This window comes from Sarcophilus harrisii, chromosome 4 (assembly GCF_902635505.1).
Source record: "Sarcophilus harrisii chromosome 4, mSarHar1.11, whole genome shotgun sequence".
NCBI lineage: Eukaryota > Metazoa > Chordata > Mammalia > Dasyuromorphia > Dasyuridae > Sarcophilus > Sarcophilus harrisii.
Window position 1 is genome coordinate 158,793,878 of NC_045429.1, and position 24,130 is coordinate 158,818,007.

At 35.4% G+C, this 24,130-nt stretch overlaps 2 protein-coding genes across 2 annotated transcripts in view; both read left to right on the plus strand.

Annotated features, from left to right (window-relative positions):
- The window catches only part of MAP3K5 (mitogen-activated protein kinase kinase kinase 5), a 257,445-nt gene extending 241,803 nt beyond the window's left edge, over nt 1-15,642 (plus strand). Inside the window, exons 25-29 of the mRNA XM_031968589.1 lie at nt 6,771-7,014; nt 10,509-10,621; nt 11,218-11,330; nt 13,018-13,094; nt 14,320-15,642. Coding sequence (XP_031824449.1) covers nt 6,771-7,014; nt 10,509-10,621; nt 11,218-11,330; nt 13,018-13,094; nt 14,320-14,380 — 608 coding nt within the window. The 3' untranslated portion in view covers nt 14,381-15,642. The remainder of the gene's footprint in view (nt 1-6,770; nt 7,015-10,508; nt 10,622-11,217; nt 11,331-13,017; nt 13,095-14,319) is intronic.
- A 6,934-nt stretch (nt 15,643-22,576) lies between these two features.
- Nucleotides 22,577-24,130, plus strand: part of MAP7 (microtubule associated protein 7) — a 237,560-nt gene continuing 236,006 nt past the window's right edge. Inside the window, exon 1 of the mRNA XM_031964212.1 lies at nt 22,577-23,379. Within this exon, the coding sequence (XP_031820072.1) occupies nt 23,307-23,379 (73 nt within the window). The 5' untranslated portion in view covers nt 22,577-23,306. The remainder of the gene's footprint in view (nt 23,380-24,130) is intronic.

A 24,130-nucleotide genomic window follows, 5' to 3' on the forward strand; every position in this document is an offset into this window, starting at 1 on the left:
TAATTATTTATGTCTGTGTAAAGAATGTTTTATAATTGGACTCTATAGTTCCTAGGCAGATTTTTCTGTATAGACTCCCAAATATTTAATATCTTCTTTAGCCTATTTTGAATGTAATTTTTCTTTCCAGCTGTTGGTTTTTATTATCAATTTATTTTATATCCTGAAGTTTTGCTAAATTTATTATAAATTGCCATATCATTTGCAGAAGAGATCATTTTGATTTCTGTTTGACTAAGCTTATTTCCTCAGTTTCTCTTTTTTCTTTTATTGCTTTAAGTAGCATTTCAAGATTTTGTTAAAAGTGGTGATGATAATGGGCATCATTGCTTTACCTCTGATCTTTTTGGAGAAGCCTCTAACTTTTTTTTCCCACTACATATGGAATTTGTTCTTGATTTTATATAGATATTATCTACTAGGTTAAAAAAAAAAAAGGTTCATTTATTCTTATTCTTTTAGTGTTTTCACCAAATTTGCATTGGCATGATCATTTATATTATTAACATGATTTGTTATATTTATGGTTTTTCTTATGTTGAATACATCATTCATAATTGCTTTAATATCCAACATGGTAATGATACATCATTTTAGTATGTCATTGGAGTCTATTTTTTTCAAAATTTCATTTTAAAATTTTGCATTAATATTCATTAGGAGTGGTATAGCAATCAATTTTTTCCCCTACTTATTCTTTTTCTGATTTAGGTATCAGGATCATATTTGTGTCGTAAAAAAAATTTTTTTTAAATTCCCTTCTTTTCCTGTTATTGCAAACAGTTGATGTAAAGTCAGAATTTGCTGTTCTTTGAATGTTGATAACATTCACTGGCAAATCCATCTGACTGGTTCTGGAGTTTTTGTTTGTTTATTTTGGATTCAATAAAGGATTGTTCAGTTTTTTTGGACTGGGTAATTAAATAGTACATTATTTATTTTGTTCATCTGAGTATTTTATATTTTTTCCACAGTGAATTTCTAAAATTGGTGATCTTCCTCTTCACTCCCAATGGTGTGCCAATTTCTGAATGTCTCCTTCCTCTCCATAGTAGCTTAAGACAAAATATCTTAGTTTATGAGTTCAAGACCAACAATTAATGTTTTCAACTTCCCACTTTCTACTTCCTTTAGCCTCTCAACTATTCCAGCTTTTTACCCTCATCTAGATAGTCTTTTTATTCCCTCCAGATTTATCTGGTTTTTTCACCCTTTCCTGGCTACTCTTGTTTTCCTACCCAGCCTGGACTCCTTAGTAAGCCATTCTAAGGACTCTCTAAGCCCATGTTGACATCAAACCACACTTCTCTGTTCTACATTAGGAAATGCTCAGAAAGTTGCTCTGAATGCTCAAATGTTCAGAATAATTTTTATTTGAATCATAACTACTTTCAAGCTAACAAATGACATCAACTGTATTTTTTCAGGCCAATTTATAGGGCTATTGAGTATGAGTAGAGAAAGTTACAAAAGTGTGCCAACTGATTTCACAAAAAATGAATGCTCACTTTAACTTCACTGGTGCTCAGAAATCTTTATTTATCTTGAATAACTCCTTGATTGACTCCACAAAGCAATTGCTGCAAATTTGTAATATTTTTCTTAAGATCCCAACCCTATCCCCATTTTCCTCATTCTAGGCTGGCAATGTTGCCTTGGACTTTATTGAGGTTTCAGCCATGGTTTTCTCAATTTCTCTCTTCTCAACCTTGAGATTTCTCTGTATTTTCAATTTTCTCTCTTCATTCCTGTTTATCTATAAGGGAGAAATGTTATTTTTTTCTTTTTAAAATTAAATCCTCTACCTTCCCTGCTTTGTTTCATCATTAATATATTCTTGTCTCTCTGTCTGTATCTGTGTCTTCTCTCTTCTCTCTCTCTGTCTCTCTCTCTCTCTTGCTCTCAATTTCTGTCTTTGTCTCTCTTGCTCTCTCTCTCTCCTACTCTTTACTTTCTGTCCTAAATGCAAAGATATTTTCTAATACCCTCCTAAATCTCTTCCTCCTTTCACCACTGAACTTTTCAAAAACAGCAAATACTTATTACTGCTCTTCCCTTGCTATTTATCTCCTTTCTCAGCCTCATGAACTCAGGTTTACACACACACACACACACACACACACACACACACACACAAATGCACATACCCTTTGTTTCTCTGGCTCTCTGGCTCTAGCTGTATCTCAACTGATTTCCCCCTTGTTAAAATGTTTTGTTAATACTCTTCTAATTTTCTATTACTGGTATTTCCTAATGAATACATCTTCTCTCCTCCACCTTTAGAACTCTTTCTTGTAGCAAATAACAGCAAAATAAAATAGAGCAACACACTGACCATATGTAAGTCTCATTCCATAATCTATTATAAAACATATACAAAATGGGAATTATTTTAAAAATGAGATTGCAAATAAATTTTTCTTTAGCATAATCACACATAAAATCTTTTTTGCCTTCACAAAAATGAAAGAAATGTGATTGGACATACATCATTATTTTTTAAAATCTTGACTTAATATTGTGTAATATAATAGGTCAAAGAGCAGGTTCTAGGTTTAGTTTATTTCACTACATGGTTTTAGTGAATGTAGTAAATGGTAAAGATATGTTTCAAGGATAGATAGTTTGAAATGAATGAAGCTTATTGAGGCCAGTGTTTTCTTAGTCAGAGTACTCACTCCATGCTACCCTGAGAAGAATTTTTTGAAACTCAACTAGTAAATTTTGATCTTTTATGAGATCAATGAGCTCTTTGCAAACTAATCAAAAATGTATATATTTAACAAATTGTTCTATGGATATTCTTTGGAAGAATTTTATAACGGAAAATGGGGTAGGGTGTTAAGTATATAGATGTAAGAATTTTATAGGTGTCATATTTTCATCATATTTTGTAACAAAATCACAACAATGGAAACATTTCCAAACCCCCATGTCCAAGATGTTCTCTCCACAGCATGAGTATTTTCTTCTGAAAAGCAGTTACTTTCTCATTCATTGTTAGAAAGTTATCCTTTACTTTGAAGGGACAGACTGTATTTTATTTTTTTTTTAATATCTTCTAAGTCCCAGCTTCTTAAATTGTAGTTCACAATCCTATATGGGTCTTGTAACTGGCTATGGGAATCATAAAGTTATGATTTATTGTCAGATTTTTGGTTTCTGTGCTTATTTCATATAGCTATATACCTGGAGTGACATCATAATTTCTTGAGCAAAAAGTGATTGCAACTGGAAAAAGTTTAAGAAGCTCTGATACAGGTATAACATGACTGACAGTGTTTGTTACCATGGAAAAAAGTCAACAGACTTGGAACACTTTTTTTTCCTTGAACTCCAACTGTTCTTTTCAACAGTAGCACAAGATAGTCAGGGAGGGCTACCCAAGCTCTGGGTAGTCCAAGAGGCTTTTATCACTATCCATCTGATGTCCTGTCAGATTTGGACTGTTTTGATATTATCATATGGCTAATGAAGAGCCAGTTGTAGAGCGGGAAGTGTCAGCTCTGCCTTATTCCTGTTGTTCACCTATGGTTGTGTGGCTAATATTATATTTAATCTGTTTCTTTTTATTTTTATTTTTTCTAAAACATTTGCCCATTCTTTGAGGGTTAGTTTAATTACAATCAGAAAATTTCCACAACTCTTATTTAACAGGATACAGATAAGTGACACTTGCATTGTGCTCAAAGCTCCTCCAAACTAGAACTCTCATTTTAGAATATTTCATATATTATATATAACATGTAACTCTCTGACATACAGATGATATGAAAGTGTTATCTTCCATATGTTAAGTAATAGTAAATCATTATACCTTTCTATTTTTAGACAAAAAAATAAGAGGCAGTATGACACAGTGGATATGAAAATGCCCTGGGTTCAAATTCTTCAGACTCATATAGTTCAGTGATATTAGACAAATCATTTCATTTATGTTTGTCCCAATATCATCAGCTGCAAAATAAGAGGTTAGATTCAATGGCCCCTGTGGACTCTTCTAGCTCTAGGTAGCACAGTGGGATCAGGAAGATTCATCTTTCCGAGTTCAAATCCAGCCTCAGACATTTACTGTGTTAAGTGACTAAGCAAGTCACTTAATTCTGTTTGCCTCTGTTTCCCCATCTGTAAAATTAGATGGAAGAGGAATTGACAAACTAGTCAACAAAATCCCTAATGGACCATGAAGACTCAGATTCGATGGAAACAACAATGTTTCTAGCATTTTCTCCCCGTACCTCAAGGTACCATCTTACACACCAACCCCTAGGTAGGCATTCTTCACTTTGAAGATCTCCAGCCTAATCTACTTTAATAACCTCCTAACTGATCAGCCAAGCTCCAGGTTCTTCTCTATTTTATTCTATTCATCACTACATTGCCATGTTATTCTTCCTAAAGACTGGACCCTCTTGGGGTCCTCTTAAAACATCCTCCATTTGTTTCCCTTTGTTGTTTGTCATTGTTTATAGGATAGAGCACAAACTTCTTAGCAAGGCATCTAAATACTTAACACTTGTACTCCAGCTACTTTCTGCCCTGTACTTTACTCCAGTCCCATTGGACTATTCACCATTTCCTTGTGTGTTCTGTCCTTTCTCACCTTTGCTCACAGCATTCATTACCTCTTTTGGAATGTCTTCTCACCCACAACCCTTTCAAAATCCTAGCCATTCTTTAAGGAAGGATCCACTCCAGTTGCTACCTCTTTTACAAATCCTTCCCTGCTCCCAAACCTGGAATTTCTCCTCTTCATACTTCCTTAGCATTTTCTCTGATCTCTTTAAGCACTAAAGCCTATGTATTTTGGATTGGGGGTTGTTTGTAGTTTATACCTTATCTATACTGCTAGGGTAGAGACCAGGTCTTCATCTACACACTTCTCAGAAGTGTCTTAGTATAGTACTTTGCTTGTAGAGGCTGTTCATATCTCTGCTGAATGAAAGATTCTCCATGAAATAACTATTAGCCACATTTGCTGTTAAATTATACCTCCAGATATAATTTTAGAGGTTAGTTTAGTTACAATGGAAGTTACTTTAGTTACAAACTGGTGATTTACATGAATCTATTTTGCTGGGCCCAGATAAGATGCAATACATTCAAATTCATCTCCAAATTCAAGGAGACAAAAATCCAACTTACAGATGTCAAACTTACAAATGGAAGCTGATGTTCTGCTTTCTCCCTTTTCTTATCTTCCCCCCATCCCACTACCATTAGAATGAGAATGCCTATCTCTAAAGTACTTCAAACATCACAGCCTGATATCTTAGAGTCCCCACCTTTATCACTTCCTCCACTGGATCCTCCCACCCCCAACCAGGCAATACTGCTATATTCTGTCTCCTGCTACAACTTCTAGATTGCACTTCCATACCCTGCTTCACTTCCCATAGTATCTTGAAGTTTAAGTATTCTCTCCTGTTGTTGAGGGGGTCAAAGTGTAGATTGAGTGGGAGGGTGGTATGGACAAGATTATGTTTCCACTGATATGGTAGGAAAGAAGATATGTTCCTGGACCTCCTAGACTTTAGATTGTACTTTCCCCAAAGAGAAGAGTATCAACATGAATAAACTTTCTATAATTAATAATAACTACTGTTATTATTAATTATATTAATCTTCCTTCTTCCAGTCTCCCCACGCTAATCCATTTTCCATACACTAACATTCCCATTTCTGAAAACCCTATCTGACTCTCTCTCTGCTACACAAAATCCCTTTAGTAGCCTTCTTTTCACAGCAAACACAAATATCTCAGGTTGGCATTTAAAGTCTTCCATAATTGGGCTCTCACCTTAGCTTTCCAATCTTTTTTCATATTTCTTCTCTTCACACATTCAGCATTACAGCCAAACTTAAGCTGTTCACGGAAGTCCTACCAAGAATGCTTTGCTCTTCTTAGGGCCACCTCTTCTCAAGAATCCTTGCTTTCCTTCAATATCAGGCAGTTCTTCCTATAGAATGCCTTTCCCAGTTATCTCACTTAAGTCAGAAACTGCCTTATTTTTGACTTGGTATTCCCAATGCCTAATGTGGCTCCTTATTCAGCAAACTTAAATATTTGTTCAATTGAATTATTTGTATCATGCATTTATTAACTCATTTGAGCCTCAAAAAACCTGTGAGATAGAGCAGATATAGTGCCATTTTTTAGATGAGGAAACTGAGTTATTTTGAAGTCATTTTTATTTATCACATAATTAGTGAGTGGTAGAGCAGAATATAGAACTCAGGCTCCTAGTTAATTGCTTTTGTGAATACATCATGTTTGCTATTAAGTGGACTTTTGTGGGACTAACTTGGAAACCTAAGGGGTATTAATAACATTTTTTTCCTTATGGGTTTAAGAGTTCCAAGTTCTGCTATTCACTAACTCTGTAATACTGGGCAGTTCATTCACCTTTTTGGGGCCTCTTTTTCTTATCTATAAAATGACCATACAGTTCTTTTTTTTAAAGTAATAGTTTATTTTTTCACCAATTACATTTAAAAACAATTTTTCAAATTGTTTTTTTTATTTTGAGTTCCAGATTCTAAGTCTCTGTCCCTCCTCCCTTCTTGAAATGGTAAAGCAATCCGATACAAGTTATCTATGTACAGTATATATGTAAACCATTTCCATATTAGGACCATGTAATGTCTCCTCCACTTCTGAAATTTTTTGTCTCTGTGATTTTATGTTACAAAAACAAAGTGAATGCCTGTTATGTTATATCAGAATGTGATTTAGTTAATGCTATTGTTAATGCTGTTGTCCTTCCTAGAACTGAGGCCACACTTTAGTCTTGCATCTGAAAGTGATACAGCTGATCAGGACGACCTGGATGTTGAAGAAGACCGTGATGAACAGCCTCCCACTCAAACTAATCGAAGACCTCAGGCAGTCATTGAAGATGCTGTGGCCACCTCTGGGGTGAGCACACTCAGTTCCACAGTATCTCATGATTCCCAGGGTGCTCACAGGTCTCTGAATGTCCAGCTTGGGAGAATGAAAATAGAAACAAATAGGTAAGTATTCATTTTGTGAATCCTTTTTTTTTAAAGTTAGTTTTATTGACTCTATTTAAAAAAAAAAATTCTATATCTCCCTCTTCCTCCTACAATTCAAGGAATTTAACCCTGCCATTAGGGAGAAAAATAGTTAAAAACAATTGTACTTGATAGCATATGCAACATTTTATCCTAATAAATAGTCCCCTGCTTCTTTGCTGAAAGAAGGGAGGTATGTTTCATTATCTGTTTCTGGGACTGTTACTAGTTTTTCACTTACCAATTTCACTTCCTTTTAGCGACATTTTCATTTACATTGTTGCAATAATTGTGAATATCATTTTTTTTTGGTTCCATTTATTTCACTATGCATCAATTCATACACATTTTTCCATGTTTCTCAGAATTCCTTGTGTTTGTAATTTCTTTCTGAACAATAGTAGTCCATAATATTCATATTCTACAATTTTCAGCCATTCCCCAATCTATGAGAACCTCCTTTGTTTCAAATTTTTACCATCACAAAAAGGTTCCACTATGAATACTAGCGTGTGTATGTGTATATTAGAATTTTCTTTGTTTTTACCACCTTATGACATAGGCCCAATAGTGAGATCATTAGATCTCACTATTATTAATCATTTAATTAATATTAACTAATTATATTAATTATTTAGTCATTTTTCTTGAATGATTCCAAATTGTTTTCTAGAATGGATCTGATCAGTTCACAGGAATATTTAATGGATATTAGTGTCTCTATTTTCCCACAATTTCCAAGTATTGATTTTTCATCTTTGCTTGGATTTTTTTTTAATTTTATAAAATTGACTCTCTTTTTTTCTATCTACTTTGATAGACAATGAAAATTCAAATAAATTCAGTACTTTTTTTTTTTATTTTAACAAGATTTCTAGTCTGTTCTTTACAAAACAACATTAATTAATTCATGATTTCATCAACTTAGGTCTCCTTCCCCTCCACAGAAATGACAAATCCTCTGTGCCTTCTTGCCCTATGTAATTTTTGTTCATATTTCCCCACAGATCCTTTATAGCAGATCAGTACAGTGGCAGAAGAAACTCTCCATTTGTACTTTTGCTATCATTGGCACACTTCTATACCAAACAGAATGTTTTAATTTAGCTAGTTTGGTTGAAAAACTACTTTTTCCCCCATTAACATAGATATCAATTCATCCTTTGGAGCTTTATCCTTTAGGATCTCTAGAACAACTTCATATGTAACATCTCATAGACTGCCTAGGAAATAGATTCCAAAGCAAGGTTTTTAGACAAGTAGAAAAATAATTCAAAGCCCAAGGGATTCTTATTATAAAGGCTCAAATTTCATGAGTAGGTTTATTATTATTAAAGAGAAAAGACCTATATTATCTTATTGCCACTTAGGAAAAATGTTCCATTTTTCTCTGGATAGTTCAGTAAAATTACTTTTCATTTATTCATTTAGATTTTTAAAAGTTAGTCTGAAAAATATGAAACACATTCCATATCTAACAATATATATTGTTTTTTCAAGGTTAAAAAAATAAAATCTCAAATTTATTTGGTTTGATTTCTCTTAGATAGTCTTGTTATAAAATGGAGGAAGGGATAATAGAAGTCATGGCTTTCCATGATCTTATATCATACCATAATAACATGAGTTTTTATGTGCCAACACCCCAGTTCTTAGAGTAAGAGAACTTTCTAGTTTTTGAACTCACCTTTTGAGCCCAGCTTCACCCACCTCCTTATATCTGATCATACTTTCAATTCTTCACTCATATGTGGAAATCCAGCACAGACATGGACAAGTTTGGTGTGGGACATTTGCTAGAAGAATAATAATATAACCTTTGCTTGAAGAGCTATGCATACAAAGAATATATCACTTTTTGAGGCAGGCAGCCCATTCCATCAAAGAATAGCTGTAATTAGTAGTTTGCCTTCCTGGAACTTCTAGTCATTAATCTTTCCACCTTACTCGTCCCACTCTCTTAGTCCTCTCCCAATATTTCTATTCCTTTGTCTTGAAAGATTACATAAATAATAAATTTTTAGATATTGCCATTAATTTAAAAGTTAATTTTAGTTTCACAGTACTCACCAGTTAGTGTCACTAACTCACCAACAGACTATATTCCGAAAGTGTGTTTGTTTATAGTTTATAGCACAAATGATGATCAGGTTTCCAGCTTGTCCACAGATTCATAATGTTCACATGAAGTTCTTTGAAGTTCTGTAAATCCCAGCTCACCCATATATCTACTCATCCTGTGCAGTGCACTGACTATGGAGTCAGTAAAGTTTGCTTTAAATGCTACCTCTAGGGATTCTGTGTGTTCTAGTCTCCTCATTTGTAAAATGAAGGTGTTGGAGCAAAATCTCCTCCAGTTATAGAAGTTCCTCTAGATTCCTTGTATTGTTTGGATAGCTCTGAGCACATGGAGTGTCCAATTATTTTTTCCCCAAGCTATATAACCAACTCACCTCCATTTCTAGGATAGTGATACTATTCTCTGATGATTCCCTTATTGCTGCACCATCTACCTAATTCATTCTCCATAATATGTTTTATCCTATTTACACTTGCTTTGCACCATCATTTTGATATCCAAATGGTCCTGAGTTTTTGTGGGCTAGTAAAGCACAAACTTTAGCATGTTCTGCCATTCTGGAAAGGCTTTGAATACCAAAAATTCTCCTATTTCAAGTATTATGATATTTCCCCATCTTTCCAGGGAAAAGTATATCCCAGGAAAGGATCATATATGAGCATAGATTTAAAACTTCTTGAAATCTTGCAGGACATTTACAAATGAGGTTTTGGTAGTTTAAATCAAGTCAAGTAGTGAAACCAGTATTGAACCCCAGTCTTCAAATACAGTATTGTCCTCTAGAGGAGAAAATAATGTTACCTTTCCAAAGGATTCCCCACCTTGTGATGGAAAAGAATGCTTTTGCTCACGTCCCAAAAGTCACTCTAAGTCTATATTCCTCTTCTCTCTCATATGTACCCTCATCCCTTAGGAAATGTGCCATTTTTTTCTCTCTCCTTAATTGTAATATAAAGGGAGAATCCTTTATGACCACTACAGTAATAGTTGACTTCTAAGGGATATTTATGTTATTTGTATCTTAAAAGTTGATTTTTCTTTTCTTGCCATAATCAAAGGCATAGAACAGTATTTCTCAAATATGATTAGTTTGAGAGGAGAAAAGGAAATGTTTTTCTTCATTGCATACATATTTCTCTGGGTTTTTTGATAATGGACTAAATGTTGAATGATGTTTGTTAAAACTCCAAGATTTAATTTGCTATTTTGTATTTACCAAAGAAAATAGGATAATGTGTATATTCAAATGATTTTGTTTGGAAATTACATTTCCAGGATAAGTCATGTCAAATCTTTTCAATAGACAGAGCTTAGAGTAGAAGATTTATTAATGATATTTTTAAATCTAACAACATTTAGTCAAATTATTCAACATGAATTTTTCTCTTTATAGATTGCTAGAGGAATTAGTTCGAAAAGAGAGAGAATTCCAAGCACTCCTTCATCAAGCAATTGAAGAAAAAGATCAAGAAATTAAACATCTGAAGCTTAAGTCACAACCAATAGGTAATGATAAGAGAATCTTAAAGTAACACTTTTCAAAGGGGCTGTAGTAACCAAAAAAATTAGGGCAAAAACATAATTTTTGTTTCCTATACTCAGTCATCATGTTTAAATCCTACCTGTTAGCAGCATTTGTTTTGGGGGGAAGGAGAAAATAAACAAAAATGAAAAGTGTGAGGATCATTCTTTCATTTCCAACAATCAGTTACAATATTATGATCTATTTTTATATGTATAATATGTACCAAAATATTCATAAATATATACACATAAACATATACATATAAACACACTGTATATTTACATGCATCTATACACATATATCCATACATATACATTTGTATACATTTATATTGAGAAAATATATTTACATGTGTGTGTTCAAGTGTGTGTGTTTATACATACACACATACACACACACACACACACACACACAAAACTAGATTTTGTTTCTACCAATTATGTTTTTCAATGACAGAGTGAAAATCTATGAAAATGCTCAGATTCTTATAACTAGAAGGTCAGAGTTCTCAGATATCCAAGTATATGAAATATACATGGTGTAGAAACTAAACATTTACAAACCACATCTTCTCTAGATATTCCTGGACTGTATGTTTGTCACCTAAATTCTCCTGGCATAGGAGCTGAAGACTCTGAACTTATCGACTGGTTGAGAGAGAATGGAGCTGATGAGGACACTATAAGCAGGGTAAAAAAAACTGTTAAGAATATGTGAAATAACTTTTAATCTTTTGGGGGAGAAAATTTTCAAGCATGTTTCTAATATTAGAGTAGCAAAAGGTTGAAAAATCAGAATAGGTAAATAGAGCCAAGAAGAATAAGAAGTATTTCATATTTATATCTAATTCATTCCCACAGTTTAAGAAATATTTTGATAAATACTATTCATTTTAGGGGTTATTGTGGCATTTCTTTGTAATTGTAGACTTATTTGAACAATGAATACTTATCACTATTTAATGTAGTAATGGGATTGGTGACCTTAATACTGGCATAAGCAATTTCTTCTGGTCAAATAAGATAATATATCTAATTGTAGGATTCTCGTATATTTTTCCTGGGTTAGAAATAACCAACATAAATGATAATGCTTAAATACTTATATACATACTGGTTATAGGATGCATAAGTTATATTACTTCTTTCATGCTAGTTCAGCATTCTTACAAGAATGATATTGTCAAGATCCCAAGTTTTTGTTTAAAATAAAATTATCAGAGATCAGTTGTTCCACCTTCTTCACCACACCCTCCAAGTGAAAACTATTGAGTGACCAGATAAAACTTAGATCAGCTTAAGAAAATTGCAGTCTCTCAAGTTATTGATAAATTATTGGAAAAAGTTACATCCCACCTCTAAGATATATAGCGCTTCATTCAATGCTGTAAAAACAAGAAAAAAATTTTTTTTGTGTCCCTGATCAAGAAGCAGATTGACATTGCTCTTCACAATGAAGCACCAATGATATCTGACTACCTACAACAAGCCCATGTTAATCAGAAACTATATTTGAAATTAAGCACAACACTAATTCAGACATTATTTCTGTGAAATCTTTAATCATTTGGATATGAGCAAAGCTGAAATATTTTTTAATGTGTGTAGAGAGTTGAAACTCTGACTCAGACAAGAGAGCACTTAAGACTACTTATTAGATGTGAGACAACGGCTTTATTAGTATATATTTGGATGATGACTCTCCTCAGCATTGGTGCTTGCTTAATGTTTGGTAGTAAGATAATAGTAGGCAAAGATTGGAGGTCAGAGGGAGAGAAGTGAGAAGAGGGAGAGGTGGCAGGACGAGGAGGAAAGAGGCTGGAGACTCTGGACTCCAGAATCCAGGAGACGTCTTCGGCAAGCCACGTGGCAGCTTGCCTGCCTCCTTCACTTCTCCCCCTAAAGACCAAGGACTTTGATTTATCCTGACTCTGGCTGATACTGAGGCCCTCCAGGGAACTAGCCCGGACTTTACAGATGTGAAAAATATCTGTTAATCAATGTTGACTGAAGTGATGATAATGTTTTAGTCCATTTGACAAAGGGGACACAGTAAACATTTTAAAATCATTTGAAGAGTACATATTTACATGCTGACAATTCCCCTAGGGTTCCTAGATAGCCATACCTTGCTTGCTTTTACTTTCTATTATTGAATATACTTAAAAGTAATTGTTGACTGCATGGTTTATTAAAGATATTTTCCATTTCAGGCTTTTAATAAATGAAAAACAGATTCTCTCTCAATTCCACAGTAATGAGGAGTTATATTAAATTTTCTTTGATTTCTTTTTAAAATTATTACCATAATCTGAAATTGAAATCTAGTTACAAGGACTTCAAAGTTCTTATTTTTATATCTCTTTTTTCCCCCTTAGTTTTTGGCTGAAGATTATACTCTAGTTGATGTTCTCTACTGTGTTACTCGTGATGATCTGAAATGCCTACGGCTAAGGTAATATGACGTTTTTTATTATTGTTTAAGGCATATAGTTGGGGCAAGCTAAGTGGTGCAGTGGCTACAGTGCCAATTCTGGAGTCTGGAACAGTCTCATCTTCTTGAGTTCAAATCTGACCTAGCTGCTTAATTGCTGTGTGACCCTGAGCAAGTTGCTTAATTCTATTTGCCTCCATTTCCTTATCTGTCAAATGAGATAGAAAAGGAAATGACAACCACTACATGCCTTTGCCAAGAAAATCACAAATGGGCTTGTAAAGAGCCAGAAATGACTGAAAAATGACCGTACAACAAAGCATATGGTGTAGTGGAAAGAACAATATGGTAGGAGTTACAAAGACCAAGTACTAATGTACTGCTAGAAAAGCTTTGTAATCATGGGCTCAGTTTTTCATCTGTATAAGAAGAGGGTTGAACTTTATAATGTTCCATACTAACTAAAATTCTAAATTTTTTTTTACAAAGACATATAGTTTAATTGATAGAATTTTTTGAAATACATTAGACAAATATTTTTAGACTTTTTGCTATATATTTCACAATATAAAAATTCTAAGACTTATTCCACTCTCATATTTTACAAGAATAGGGATCCTCTGTAAAGGATTTTATTATTGTTCAGTCATTTCAGTCAGATCTGACTCTTCATGACCCCATTTGAGGTTTCCTTGACAAAGACACTGGAGTGTTTTTGCCATTTCCTTTTCCAGCTCATTTGCCAAATGAGGAAATTGAGGGAAACAGTTAAATGACTTGTCCAAGGTCACATAATTAATGTGTTTGAGGCCAGATTTGAACTTGGGAAGATTCAACTTTCTGACTCCAAGACCTAGTTCTCCATCCACTGTGCTACGTAGTTGCCTATATGGAGAGGATGCTCCTTAATAATTTTTTAAGTTTATATCTGATTTAATTACAGATAAATAGTTCTTTATATTAGTTTGAGCATGTAAAAAGCCACTTTCAAGAATGGCTCATTTGAAAGATGTCTTATTTCAAATTTTCAGTTTTGTTTCTTAGAGTGGAAAAGTATGTCAGGAGTGGGGTTAGAATAGATTTGGGGGTTAGAAGGGACTAAAATAAAGATACACAATGTCATATTAGGAAGTTAAATTCAGGCTTTTTTCTGGTCATAATAACTTATTAAGAAACCATATTATATAGATGATTGAGAGCATTGTGGAAATGAAATATTAGTCATGTTTCTTGTGTTTTTACCCAGGGGAGGGATGCTGTGTACGCTGTGGAAAGCTATCAGTGACTTTCGAGAAAAAAAACCTTGACTGTGTGCGGCTCAACATTACTCTGCTCTTCAGTGGATATTCTGAAAATTCACTCAGCATAGGACTAATGTTTTGAGGAAGGGTGGGTGCCAGATGGAGGGGTGAAGTGAGGTGAAGAGGGAGAATTGGAAGAGGTGAAGGAAAAGAAAGACCCTGCACTTTAATACAGTATTTGTTTACCAATGCTAAAAACAACACTGCAGCTTCCTAACTGCTTAAATTTCTACAATTCATATGGACTCTATTTAAAGAATGTTTAGTCTAAACATTTTTTATACAGGGACGTATTTTTATCCTAGGAGCTATGATCCTTTAAAGAAGCAAATGTTAATTTCACACAAAAGAGATGTAACATTTCATATAATTGTGCATCACTGGAACAAAAGCAAAATGTGACCATAATTTTTTTGGGGTTTACGTTTGTTAATAACCTATAATAGTAATTCATAATTTCAGTTATTGTGTAAAACTAATTTTTAAGTGTGCAGAATCTGTGAGCAGTTGTTTTTACTTACTAGTTAATTATAATATTGTATAGTTTTTGTAACTTAAGTTTCTGGTCTATGGTACATTTTGTTTTAGAGTTGTTTATGTACTACTGAACTGTACCAGTTGTATATGCCTGAATCATAGTAATGTTAGCTTGTTCTAAAGCTATCTATTGTGACACACATTCTTAAAAGTAAAAAGAATCTAAACATAGTTTTTGATAAATTCTGACTAGAGTTTTTATTTCATTTTCTGAAATCAGGTTAACTATTGGGTAAAATTCTTCACCAATATGCTCACCTAAAACATTTAATGGAATTTAGGTTTTGTGCAAGAGATCACAGAATGATTGACTATCCAGCATCCTTCAGAATCAGAAGCCAACAGCAAGAATGGCTAACATTTATATTCAAGTCAATAAACATTTATCAAGCTAGACCTTGTGCTTGGTACTGGGGGTACAAATAAAAAAAATAAAGTAGTCCTTAGCCTCAGGAAGCTAACAAACTATTGGGGAGAACAACATATATAAAGGGAAACTGAGAGGTGGAGTGGAGGATAGGGTTAGGAGAGTAAATAAGTTAAGCTGCATATGAGGAGTGGAATGAGCTGAAAGTCCCATAACTGCCCATATATTTGGCAGGAACGTAGAACTCCAGCTTTCCAATCAGAGAGAAGTAGGAAGGAGAGGAATAATAAAGGCTGAATTAGAAACGCAAGAATGAGGTATGGTGTTTGTTGTTGTTCAGTCACAACCCCATTTGGAGTTTTCTTGGCAAAGATATTGGAGCGATTTGCCATTTTCTTCTCCAGCTCATTTGACAGACAAGGAACCTGAGGTAGAATTAAGTAACTTGTCCAGGCTCACACAACTCATATCTAAGGCCAGATTGGAACCCAGGAAGAGGAGCCTTTCTGATTCCATGTCTCTAGCTATTGTGCCACTTATACAGTAGAGTCTGCATCTATATGCCAGATGCAATATGTACTGCAGATATCATACAGTCATACACTAACTGCCCCCACTTATCTGGAAGGAGCATCTTACCCCTTGGAAACAAATAGAGCAGCAGACAAAGAACAGAATGACTTAGATGATGCTTACCGTGTGTTAAGCACTGAGCACATAAAGGCAAAACGAGAAGTATTAAATATTGAGGAACTCAAAGTCTAGACTTCTTGGGCAAAGTCACAGAGGCAGGAGAGGGAATGAAATACTCAAGGATGATCTAATAAGTCAGACAAAGTCTTAACAGCCAATGTGTAACCAATTAGTCCCACATAAGATGCCATGGGGGAGCTAGGAAGGAGAAAGCAGAGTACCCATACTGCACCAGGTGCTATGCCAAATATTTTGTTATATCATTCGATCTTCACAACTCTGCTAGGGAAGAGCCCTTCCTATCCCTGGGAAAACTGAGACAAACAGGATAAGTGACTTGCCTAGTCACACAATTAGTGTCTCAGGCTGGATTTGAACTCAAGTCTTCTTAATTCCAGGCCAGCGCTCTGTTCATTGCACTCTGACATGGTTTCTACTCTTTGAAAATTTTGTCTTGGAAACATTAAGTCTAATGTGAAATAATCAGTTAATGGTATCGTAATCTCATATGTAATATATGTAACATTTAAATCATTCTACTGCATTGGCCTATGCATATTCTATGTAATAGATGTGTATGTATGTTCTAAAGGGCCCTTTAGAAAGGTAATGTATATGTTAGATACATGTGTAGAATATATTATATGTAGTATATATACCATGTTTAGCATATATGTAGTAAATGCTTCCTATAGCATATTCTGCACATAATAGTATAGGATAAAGATAATCTTTAATAAATTTAAATGTATGAGATATTACTATGTTTTAAAAAATATTTTAGATGCATATATCCTATAAGTAGCATTTATACTATGTTACACATGTATGTGACATATAAATACATGAACTTTTTATAAACATAAATTATGAGTGTATGTTAATCACATAGAAATTATGTGAGTGGCAAATATTATATGTAGCATATATATATGTGTGGACTATATGTCTAATATGGATGTGTGCTTATTTAGCACTTATGTACCAAATTTTACAGGATTTATTTATCTCTTTCTCTTTATATATTCACATTGTTCAATGGACATTTATTCAATGTTCAGTTCAATGGACTATTATATTTAGTGTCTACATATTACTGTGTATGGTCTATATAGTATATTCTGTGTTTAATACTATACATACTAGGTTAGTTCATTCTCAAGATGGATCAAAATGGCATCATTCTTTTTTTTTTCAATTCATTTTTTTATTATTATAGCTTTTTATTTACAAGATACATACATGGGTAATTTTTCAGCATTGATAAATGCAAAAACTTTTGTTCCAATTTTTCCCCCTTCCCTCCATCCCCTCCCCCAGATGGCAGGTAGACCAATACATGCAAAATATGTTAAAGTATAAGTTAAATACAATATAAGTATACATGTTCATACAGTTATTTTACTGTACAAAAAGAATCGGACTTTGAAATAGTGTATTGTTAGCCTGTGAAGGAAATGGAAAATGCAGGTGGACAAAAATAGAGGGATTGGGAATTCTTTGTAGTCATTTATACTCATCTCCCAGAGTTCTTTCACTGGGTGTAGCTGGTTCAATTTATTACTGCTCTATTGGAACTGATTTGGTTCATCTCATTGCTGAGGATGGCCAGGTCCATCAGAATTGATCATTATATAATATTATTGTTGAAGTATATAAGGATCCCTTGGTCCTGCTCATTTCACTCAGCATCAGTTCATGGAAGTCTCTCCAGGCCTTTCTGAAATCATCCTGTTGGTCATTTCTTACAGAACAATAATATTCCATAATATTCATATACCACAATTTATTCAGCCATTCTCCAACTGATGGGCATCCACTCAGTTTCCAGTTTCTGGCCACTACAAACAGGGCTGCCACAAACATTCGTGCACATACAGGTCCCTTTCCCTTCTTTAAGATCTCTTTGGGATATAAGCCCAGTAGTAAAACTGCTGGATCAAAGGGTATGCACAGTTTGATAACTTTTTGAGCATAGTTCCAAATTGCTCTCCAGAATGGTTGGATGTATTCACAATTCCACCAACAATGTATCAGTGTCCCAGTTTTCCCACATCCCTCCAACATTCCACATTATCTTTCCCTGTCATTCTGGCCAATCTGACACGTGTATAGTGGTATCTCAGAGTTGTTTTAATTTGCATTTCTCCGATTAATAATGACTTGGAGCATCTTTTCATATGGCTAGAAATAGTTTCAATTTTTTCATCTGAGAATTGTCTGTTCATATCTTTTGACCACAAAATGGCATCATTCTGACATCAGATGACATTGAAATGGCTATCTATACTACTGTGCTATAAGATATATGGTAACCTCATATATAATCTATAGCACTTGTATTCTAAATTTTATAATATATATTCCTCTATCTTTATACATCCACACTGTTCAATGGACATATACTATTATATTTAGTATCTCTGTATTTACTGTATATAGTCTATGTAGTATATTCTGTGTCTAGTACTATACATAGTGGTTTGGTTTGTTCTCAAGAAGAATCAAAATGACATTTTTATATCGAATATCATCAAAATAGCAATATATACTATTGTGTTATGAGATGTATACTAACCTAATATTATATATATACATATATATATTATTTATGTGTATGTACCATGCAAATATCTAGTATATGATGTTTAGAATGTTTTATATGATATCTGTAGTATCCCTTGTGTAGAATGATATATATCTGTCTTATACTTGGTCTGTGTGTGGAATATATACTAATACAGCTAGGTGGTGCTGTAGATAGAGAGCTGCAGCAAGAAGAATAATCTTCTTGAGTTCAAATCTAGTCTCAGACACTTACTAGCTGTGTGATCCTGGGCAAGTCACTTAATCCTGTTTGTCTCTGTTTGCTAATCTGTCAAATGAGCTGGAAAAGGAAAAGGCAAACCACTCCTAGTATCTGCCAAGAAAACCTCAAATGGATCAGTGGAGATTCAGACGGGACTGAACAAAACAATAAATACTATATATTATACTACCTCAAAAATATCCGATATAATTAATTTCTTTTTTTAATAGTAATAACTAGTATTTATAAAGCACTTAAGTTTCTTCTATGTAAATATTATGTCATTTTATCTTCACAAAAACCCTAGAAGATGGATGCTCTTTCCCTTTTATTGCTAATGAGTAAGCTGAAGGTGACTGAGGTTAAGTTTCTTTGAGTCACAGAACTAATAAGTGTATGTGGTCAAATTGGAACTCGGGTCTTTGTAACCCAGTGTCTATTACAATTCCTAACTCTAGCCAACATAATATGTAGCTGCTTTGAATGATAATAATAATAACTAACATTTACATAGTGTTTATTTACTATGTGCCAGGCACTGCACTAAGCACTTTACAATTATAATTTCATCTGATCCTTACAACACCCCTGTAAGGCAAGTGCTATAATTATCATTATGGTACAGGATGGAAACATCCACTTCATTGCAAAACATCATAACAGCACAAGACAATAATAGCCAAAATATAATAGTCAAAAGAATCTTTAAAGTGTTGTGGTAGTACTAAATTCTCAGCATACCAAGCATTAAAGACAGAAATTCCTACCAAGAGTAGCAGAGGTAATTTGGTCACATCATGGGCTTGGTTATGTCTCTTTTGCAAACAAGGAGGGAACTCTACCAGATTGGAACGTAAAGGAGGAGCTGGGGACATGAGCTAAGGCCGAGTGGAAGGGCAGGACTTGGCAAATGAAGAGGTGGAAAACATGACTGCATAACATACAGGAAACAAGGACTAGACTGGTCTGGCTGGAATAGGGAGATAAAATTGGAGTGGGAGGTAGATACTTGCTAGATTAAAAAGAGCTTTGAATATCAGACTAAGGAATCTGAACTTTACAATGCTACTCTCATTACCTAGGATGATCTAGCAGTTGCATTATAATTGCAGAATAGGGAAAACATCCACATCCACTAAAGAAAAATATCAGGTAAAAATATTTCAGTAAGACTAGATTTATTATAAAAAGTAAGCTTTTTTGGAAATTCTAATATAATATACCAGGAGTAGATTCTTTTTAAGGGTTTCTACTAAAAATATTAAAGTTTCAGATGATACAATATTTTTTGAATATCCATAGAGCATAGTATTCAATTATATTCAAATCAGTTGAAAGATACAGCTTCTTAGGTCTTACCTCACATCCAAATGATTTTTTATTAGTAGAAAATGTGGTTTAAAAAAAAAAGGATGACTTAGATTTTGGCAGCCCACTAAGAAACATCAATTTGCCTATAAAACTGTTCTGTATAGAATTTACTGAGAAAAAACAATGAAGGAAATCTTTTTTTGACAGTACTTTGAAGTTATTTACCAGGTGTGTATACCAAGACTTCCTGTCTCTCCAATTATTAAAAAAAAAAAAAAAAAAGTTCCACAATTTCTTTTATGAAATAACTTCAGATGCATGACAATTGTAAAAAAAAAAAAAAAAAAATTGTACCTGCTATACAATATATGTGTGTGCATATACCTGTATTACATACAAAAATTTTAAGGTTTCTCCACAACAACCCTATCAGAAAAGTAGCATTATCCCTAATTTATAGATGAGAAAACTGAGCTTTATGGTAAGTAAGTAATTTGCCTATGGTCACAGCTTTATAGGAATTAGAAACCAGCTCTTCTCACTCCCAAGTCCACCTAGACTATGCCTACTTGTGCATAAAAAGCAAATAATAGCTTACATTTTATAAAGGTGCATGTGTGTGTGTGTGTGTGTTTACAAAGCACTTCACATTCATTGTCTTTCAACCTTGTGAAAGTGATACAAATAACTTACCAAGTGGGGAAACTGAGGCCAAGTGACCAAAATCATAGAAAATGGCAGGACTATAATTCAAACCCAGATATGATTCCAAGATCATTTCACTTAAAACTGATATATCAATCAAGAAAGCAAATGCCTACTATGTGCCAGACACTGTACTAAGTGCTAGATATTCACCACCATCCACTGCATATTTAGTCATCACCAATATTGACCTTTGAGTTGCCACTGAATATTGGTGACTCTAAAAGAGAAAATATAGTTGATGGCTTTGCAACTTTTATGAAGAACAACCACCACCACAAAAAAGCTTGAAGAAAAGAAGGTTGTTGGGAGTTTGGAGAGATTGTCAGGTATGGGTTGGGCTCAATAGTTTTTTTGATTTTTTTGCTTTTCAGTTTTTAATGGACCATTATATTAGATGAGAGTTTAAATTTTTCTGCTTGGATTCATAAGACTGAATTAGGAATAATGGAAATGTAAAGGAAGCAAATTTAGGCTTGATTCAAGGAAAAAATTCCTTACAAGTTGAACTATTCAAAAATATGAGTTTCCTTTGGAAGGAAGAGTTTCCTTCTAACAGGAGGTCTTTCAAAAATTCAATATATCTCCTTGGAAGCTGTAAAAGTTTGACTAGAGGTTTACAAGCAAAAGGAGTGCTATAAAGGAGGGAGTAACTATTTAGGTAAGAGTTGGATGACCTCCAAAATCTTTTAGACCTCCAACAAAAACAGGAATTGGACTTGTGAATTCATTAGCTTAGGAAAGCAAGTCAATTCCTTCTACCAATGTAAGGTTGGCATCTTCTCATAATAGTTACTGACAGCACAGAAAGGACAAGCAGTTTGTCTAAGATCACACATCCAAGAGAGTCAGGAACTGAAACCACATCTTCCTGGTTCATAGGCCAGCTATATACGCCACATCAGACTGCCAACTCAGAGATTCAGTTCAGTCTTATCCTATATTCTTTGTGACTCTTCAAACCATATTCATGGTTTTCTTGGCAACGATACTAGAATGATTTGCCATATTCTTCGCTAGCTCACTCGACAGATGAGGAAATTGAGGCAAGCATGATTAAGTGATTTGCCCAGTCACACAAATCCGTCCTTTTTTTGAGGTCGGATTTGAACTCATAAATAGGAGTTTTCCTGACTCCAGGCTTAGCACTCTCTCCACTGCTCCCCCTAGCTATCCCAACTCAGTGATAGTAGGTAAAAAGACGAGTCATTCTAGGAGTTCTAAAAGACGCTAGAAAAGTTATTCTTAACCTTAACATCAAGCATAAATAAATAAAACGAGGTTTGGGAATTATACAGCAAATGTATTTTTTAAACAAATTTGGAAAACTTTCCATGTAATTGTGTTTTTTTGTAATCCTATGTATTGCATTTTATTCATTTAAAAACATTATTCGGGCAAGATGTATATAAGCTTCACCAGATAAAGACTCCTAACCAAAAAGAGGTTAAGAACTTAATCTAGAGGCTCCAGGTGTTGCAATAAACATGAGAACTTTCCTCCCTAAAAGTAAATACAACTCTGTTTTCGGTCAGACCAAGACTATAATGGATTGTCAGTTGTCTTTCTGCTTTTCTGGATTATGTTCAACCAACCTTGAAGGTGTGGGTGTGTATTTCTGTGTAACTAAGCAGAAACGAATCACTCCCCCTTTTGTTTCTCTGTGTTGTTTCCATTTTTTTTTTTTTTTTTTTTTTAATGTAAGCTACATCTTGGGATTTCAACATTTTGTTGTGGGCTGTTTGCATGCTAACGCACAAATTGGTTTTCAGCTTTCTTTTCAGCCAGTTGTCTGGGTATCGCTTTTCATCCTGATTTTTATTGGACAAAGCCGGAGGCACAAGACGATTTAAGATAAAAATATCTGGAGCAGACAAGATGGGGGGCAGGGGGAAATATCAGTGTCATTAATCTAGTCGCAACAAATAATAGTGCCGTGCTTAATCAGCGAACAATGGGGATTATTAAGTCCCAAGATCCAGAGCGGAGACTTCTGAAGTAGCCCAGGAGAAGGCAGAGAGGCATCAGATCACAGGGCAGCGGGGCAATTCGCCAAGGCTCTCCACGTAGGAACTGGTCTGGTGAACTCCGGCTCCTGCGGAACCGGGGCAACATTGACACTACTTTCTCCGACTACCCGGTAGGAGGTTGACCGCTGACGACTCCTAACCTTTACTGGACTGTCCTTGGCCCGGGGACGTAACGCAGTCAGCTGCGCCGCTTGCCTCCTAACTCGGAAAACTGGGGAGCCAGATCCAAGCCCTTTGGGTCTAAAAGTCCCGGATTCCAGCCGACCTTGCCAGCTCTGAGCGCCTGCAATCCCTCACCTGCCCACGAGGGGGAGGCAGCGCCCGCCCCTTGCGCTGGGCTGCTGGGCTCTAGCCTACGTTTCCCCATACTCCTCCCTTTCTAGGCGCTCACCTGTCTGCGCCCTGGAGGCGGGGGACTGGTTAGAGGGAAACAGGGGAAGAGGGCGGAGCGGCTCTCCCTAGACGCGTCACGGGAGCACCATGGCGGAGCTGGGAGCTGGCGGAGGGAATAACATCCGCGGGGGGAGCGACGGCGCTTCCTGGAGCGAAACAGGTGAGAAAGGTGAGGGTGCATGAGCGCCCCAAGCCCTCCTGGAGGGGGGGGGTCAAGGTCGGAGCGGGGCTGGGCGGGTGACCAATGCGGGGAGTTCTGTTTAGTATGTTGTAAGTACCAACGTTCTTCCCCTCCCCCTTCTTCGGAATGTTCCCGGGAATGGGCTTCGGGGCGCGGGGAGCTCGGCTTAACTCCCTTCTCCCCTTAGTTAGGAGAGGGGGAGGCTACCAGGGAGGTGAGGGTGGTCGCCGCCGCTGACTCTTAGATGCCGCGGTCATGCCTTGCCTACCTTTGAGGTCATCCCTTCGGGCTCCAATCGATCCTTGCCTTGTAAGCCTTCTCTTTTCCTGCTAACAGGTGGAAGCTACTGAGAGCGAGAGAAGGAAATGGAGAAGGGGTGAATGCTCTCCTCCCACCTCAGGGTGTTGAGTTTAATTCAATTAAAGCAGGAAACCGTATCCCTAAAAGAACCTCGTACAGGTGTGAATAGGAATCTCTCATGAATTGAAGGATTAAACTGTTTCTGGGACTGCGCTGCGTCCCCAGGAGCAGGTTAAGGTACAGTCGAGTTTTGTTTCTTGGGTATTTTTTTTTTACCCAGAAACCTCCTGGATCGCAGTATCTCTACGCTGTGTTGTCCAAGGAGACGGCTTAGGCTCAGACTTTCTCTTTTTCATTTGAGGTTACAACAGGACACTTGCTGGCTTCTGAATTTCAGAGGGAAAGAGAGCAGGGACTAATAGAATGATCA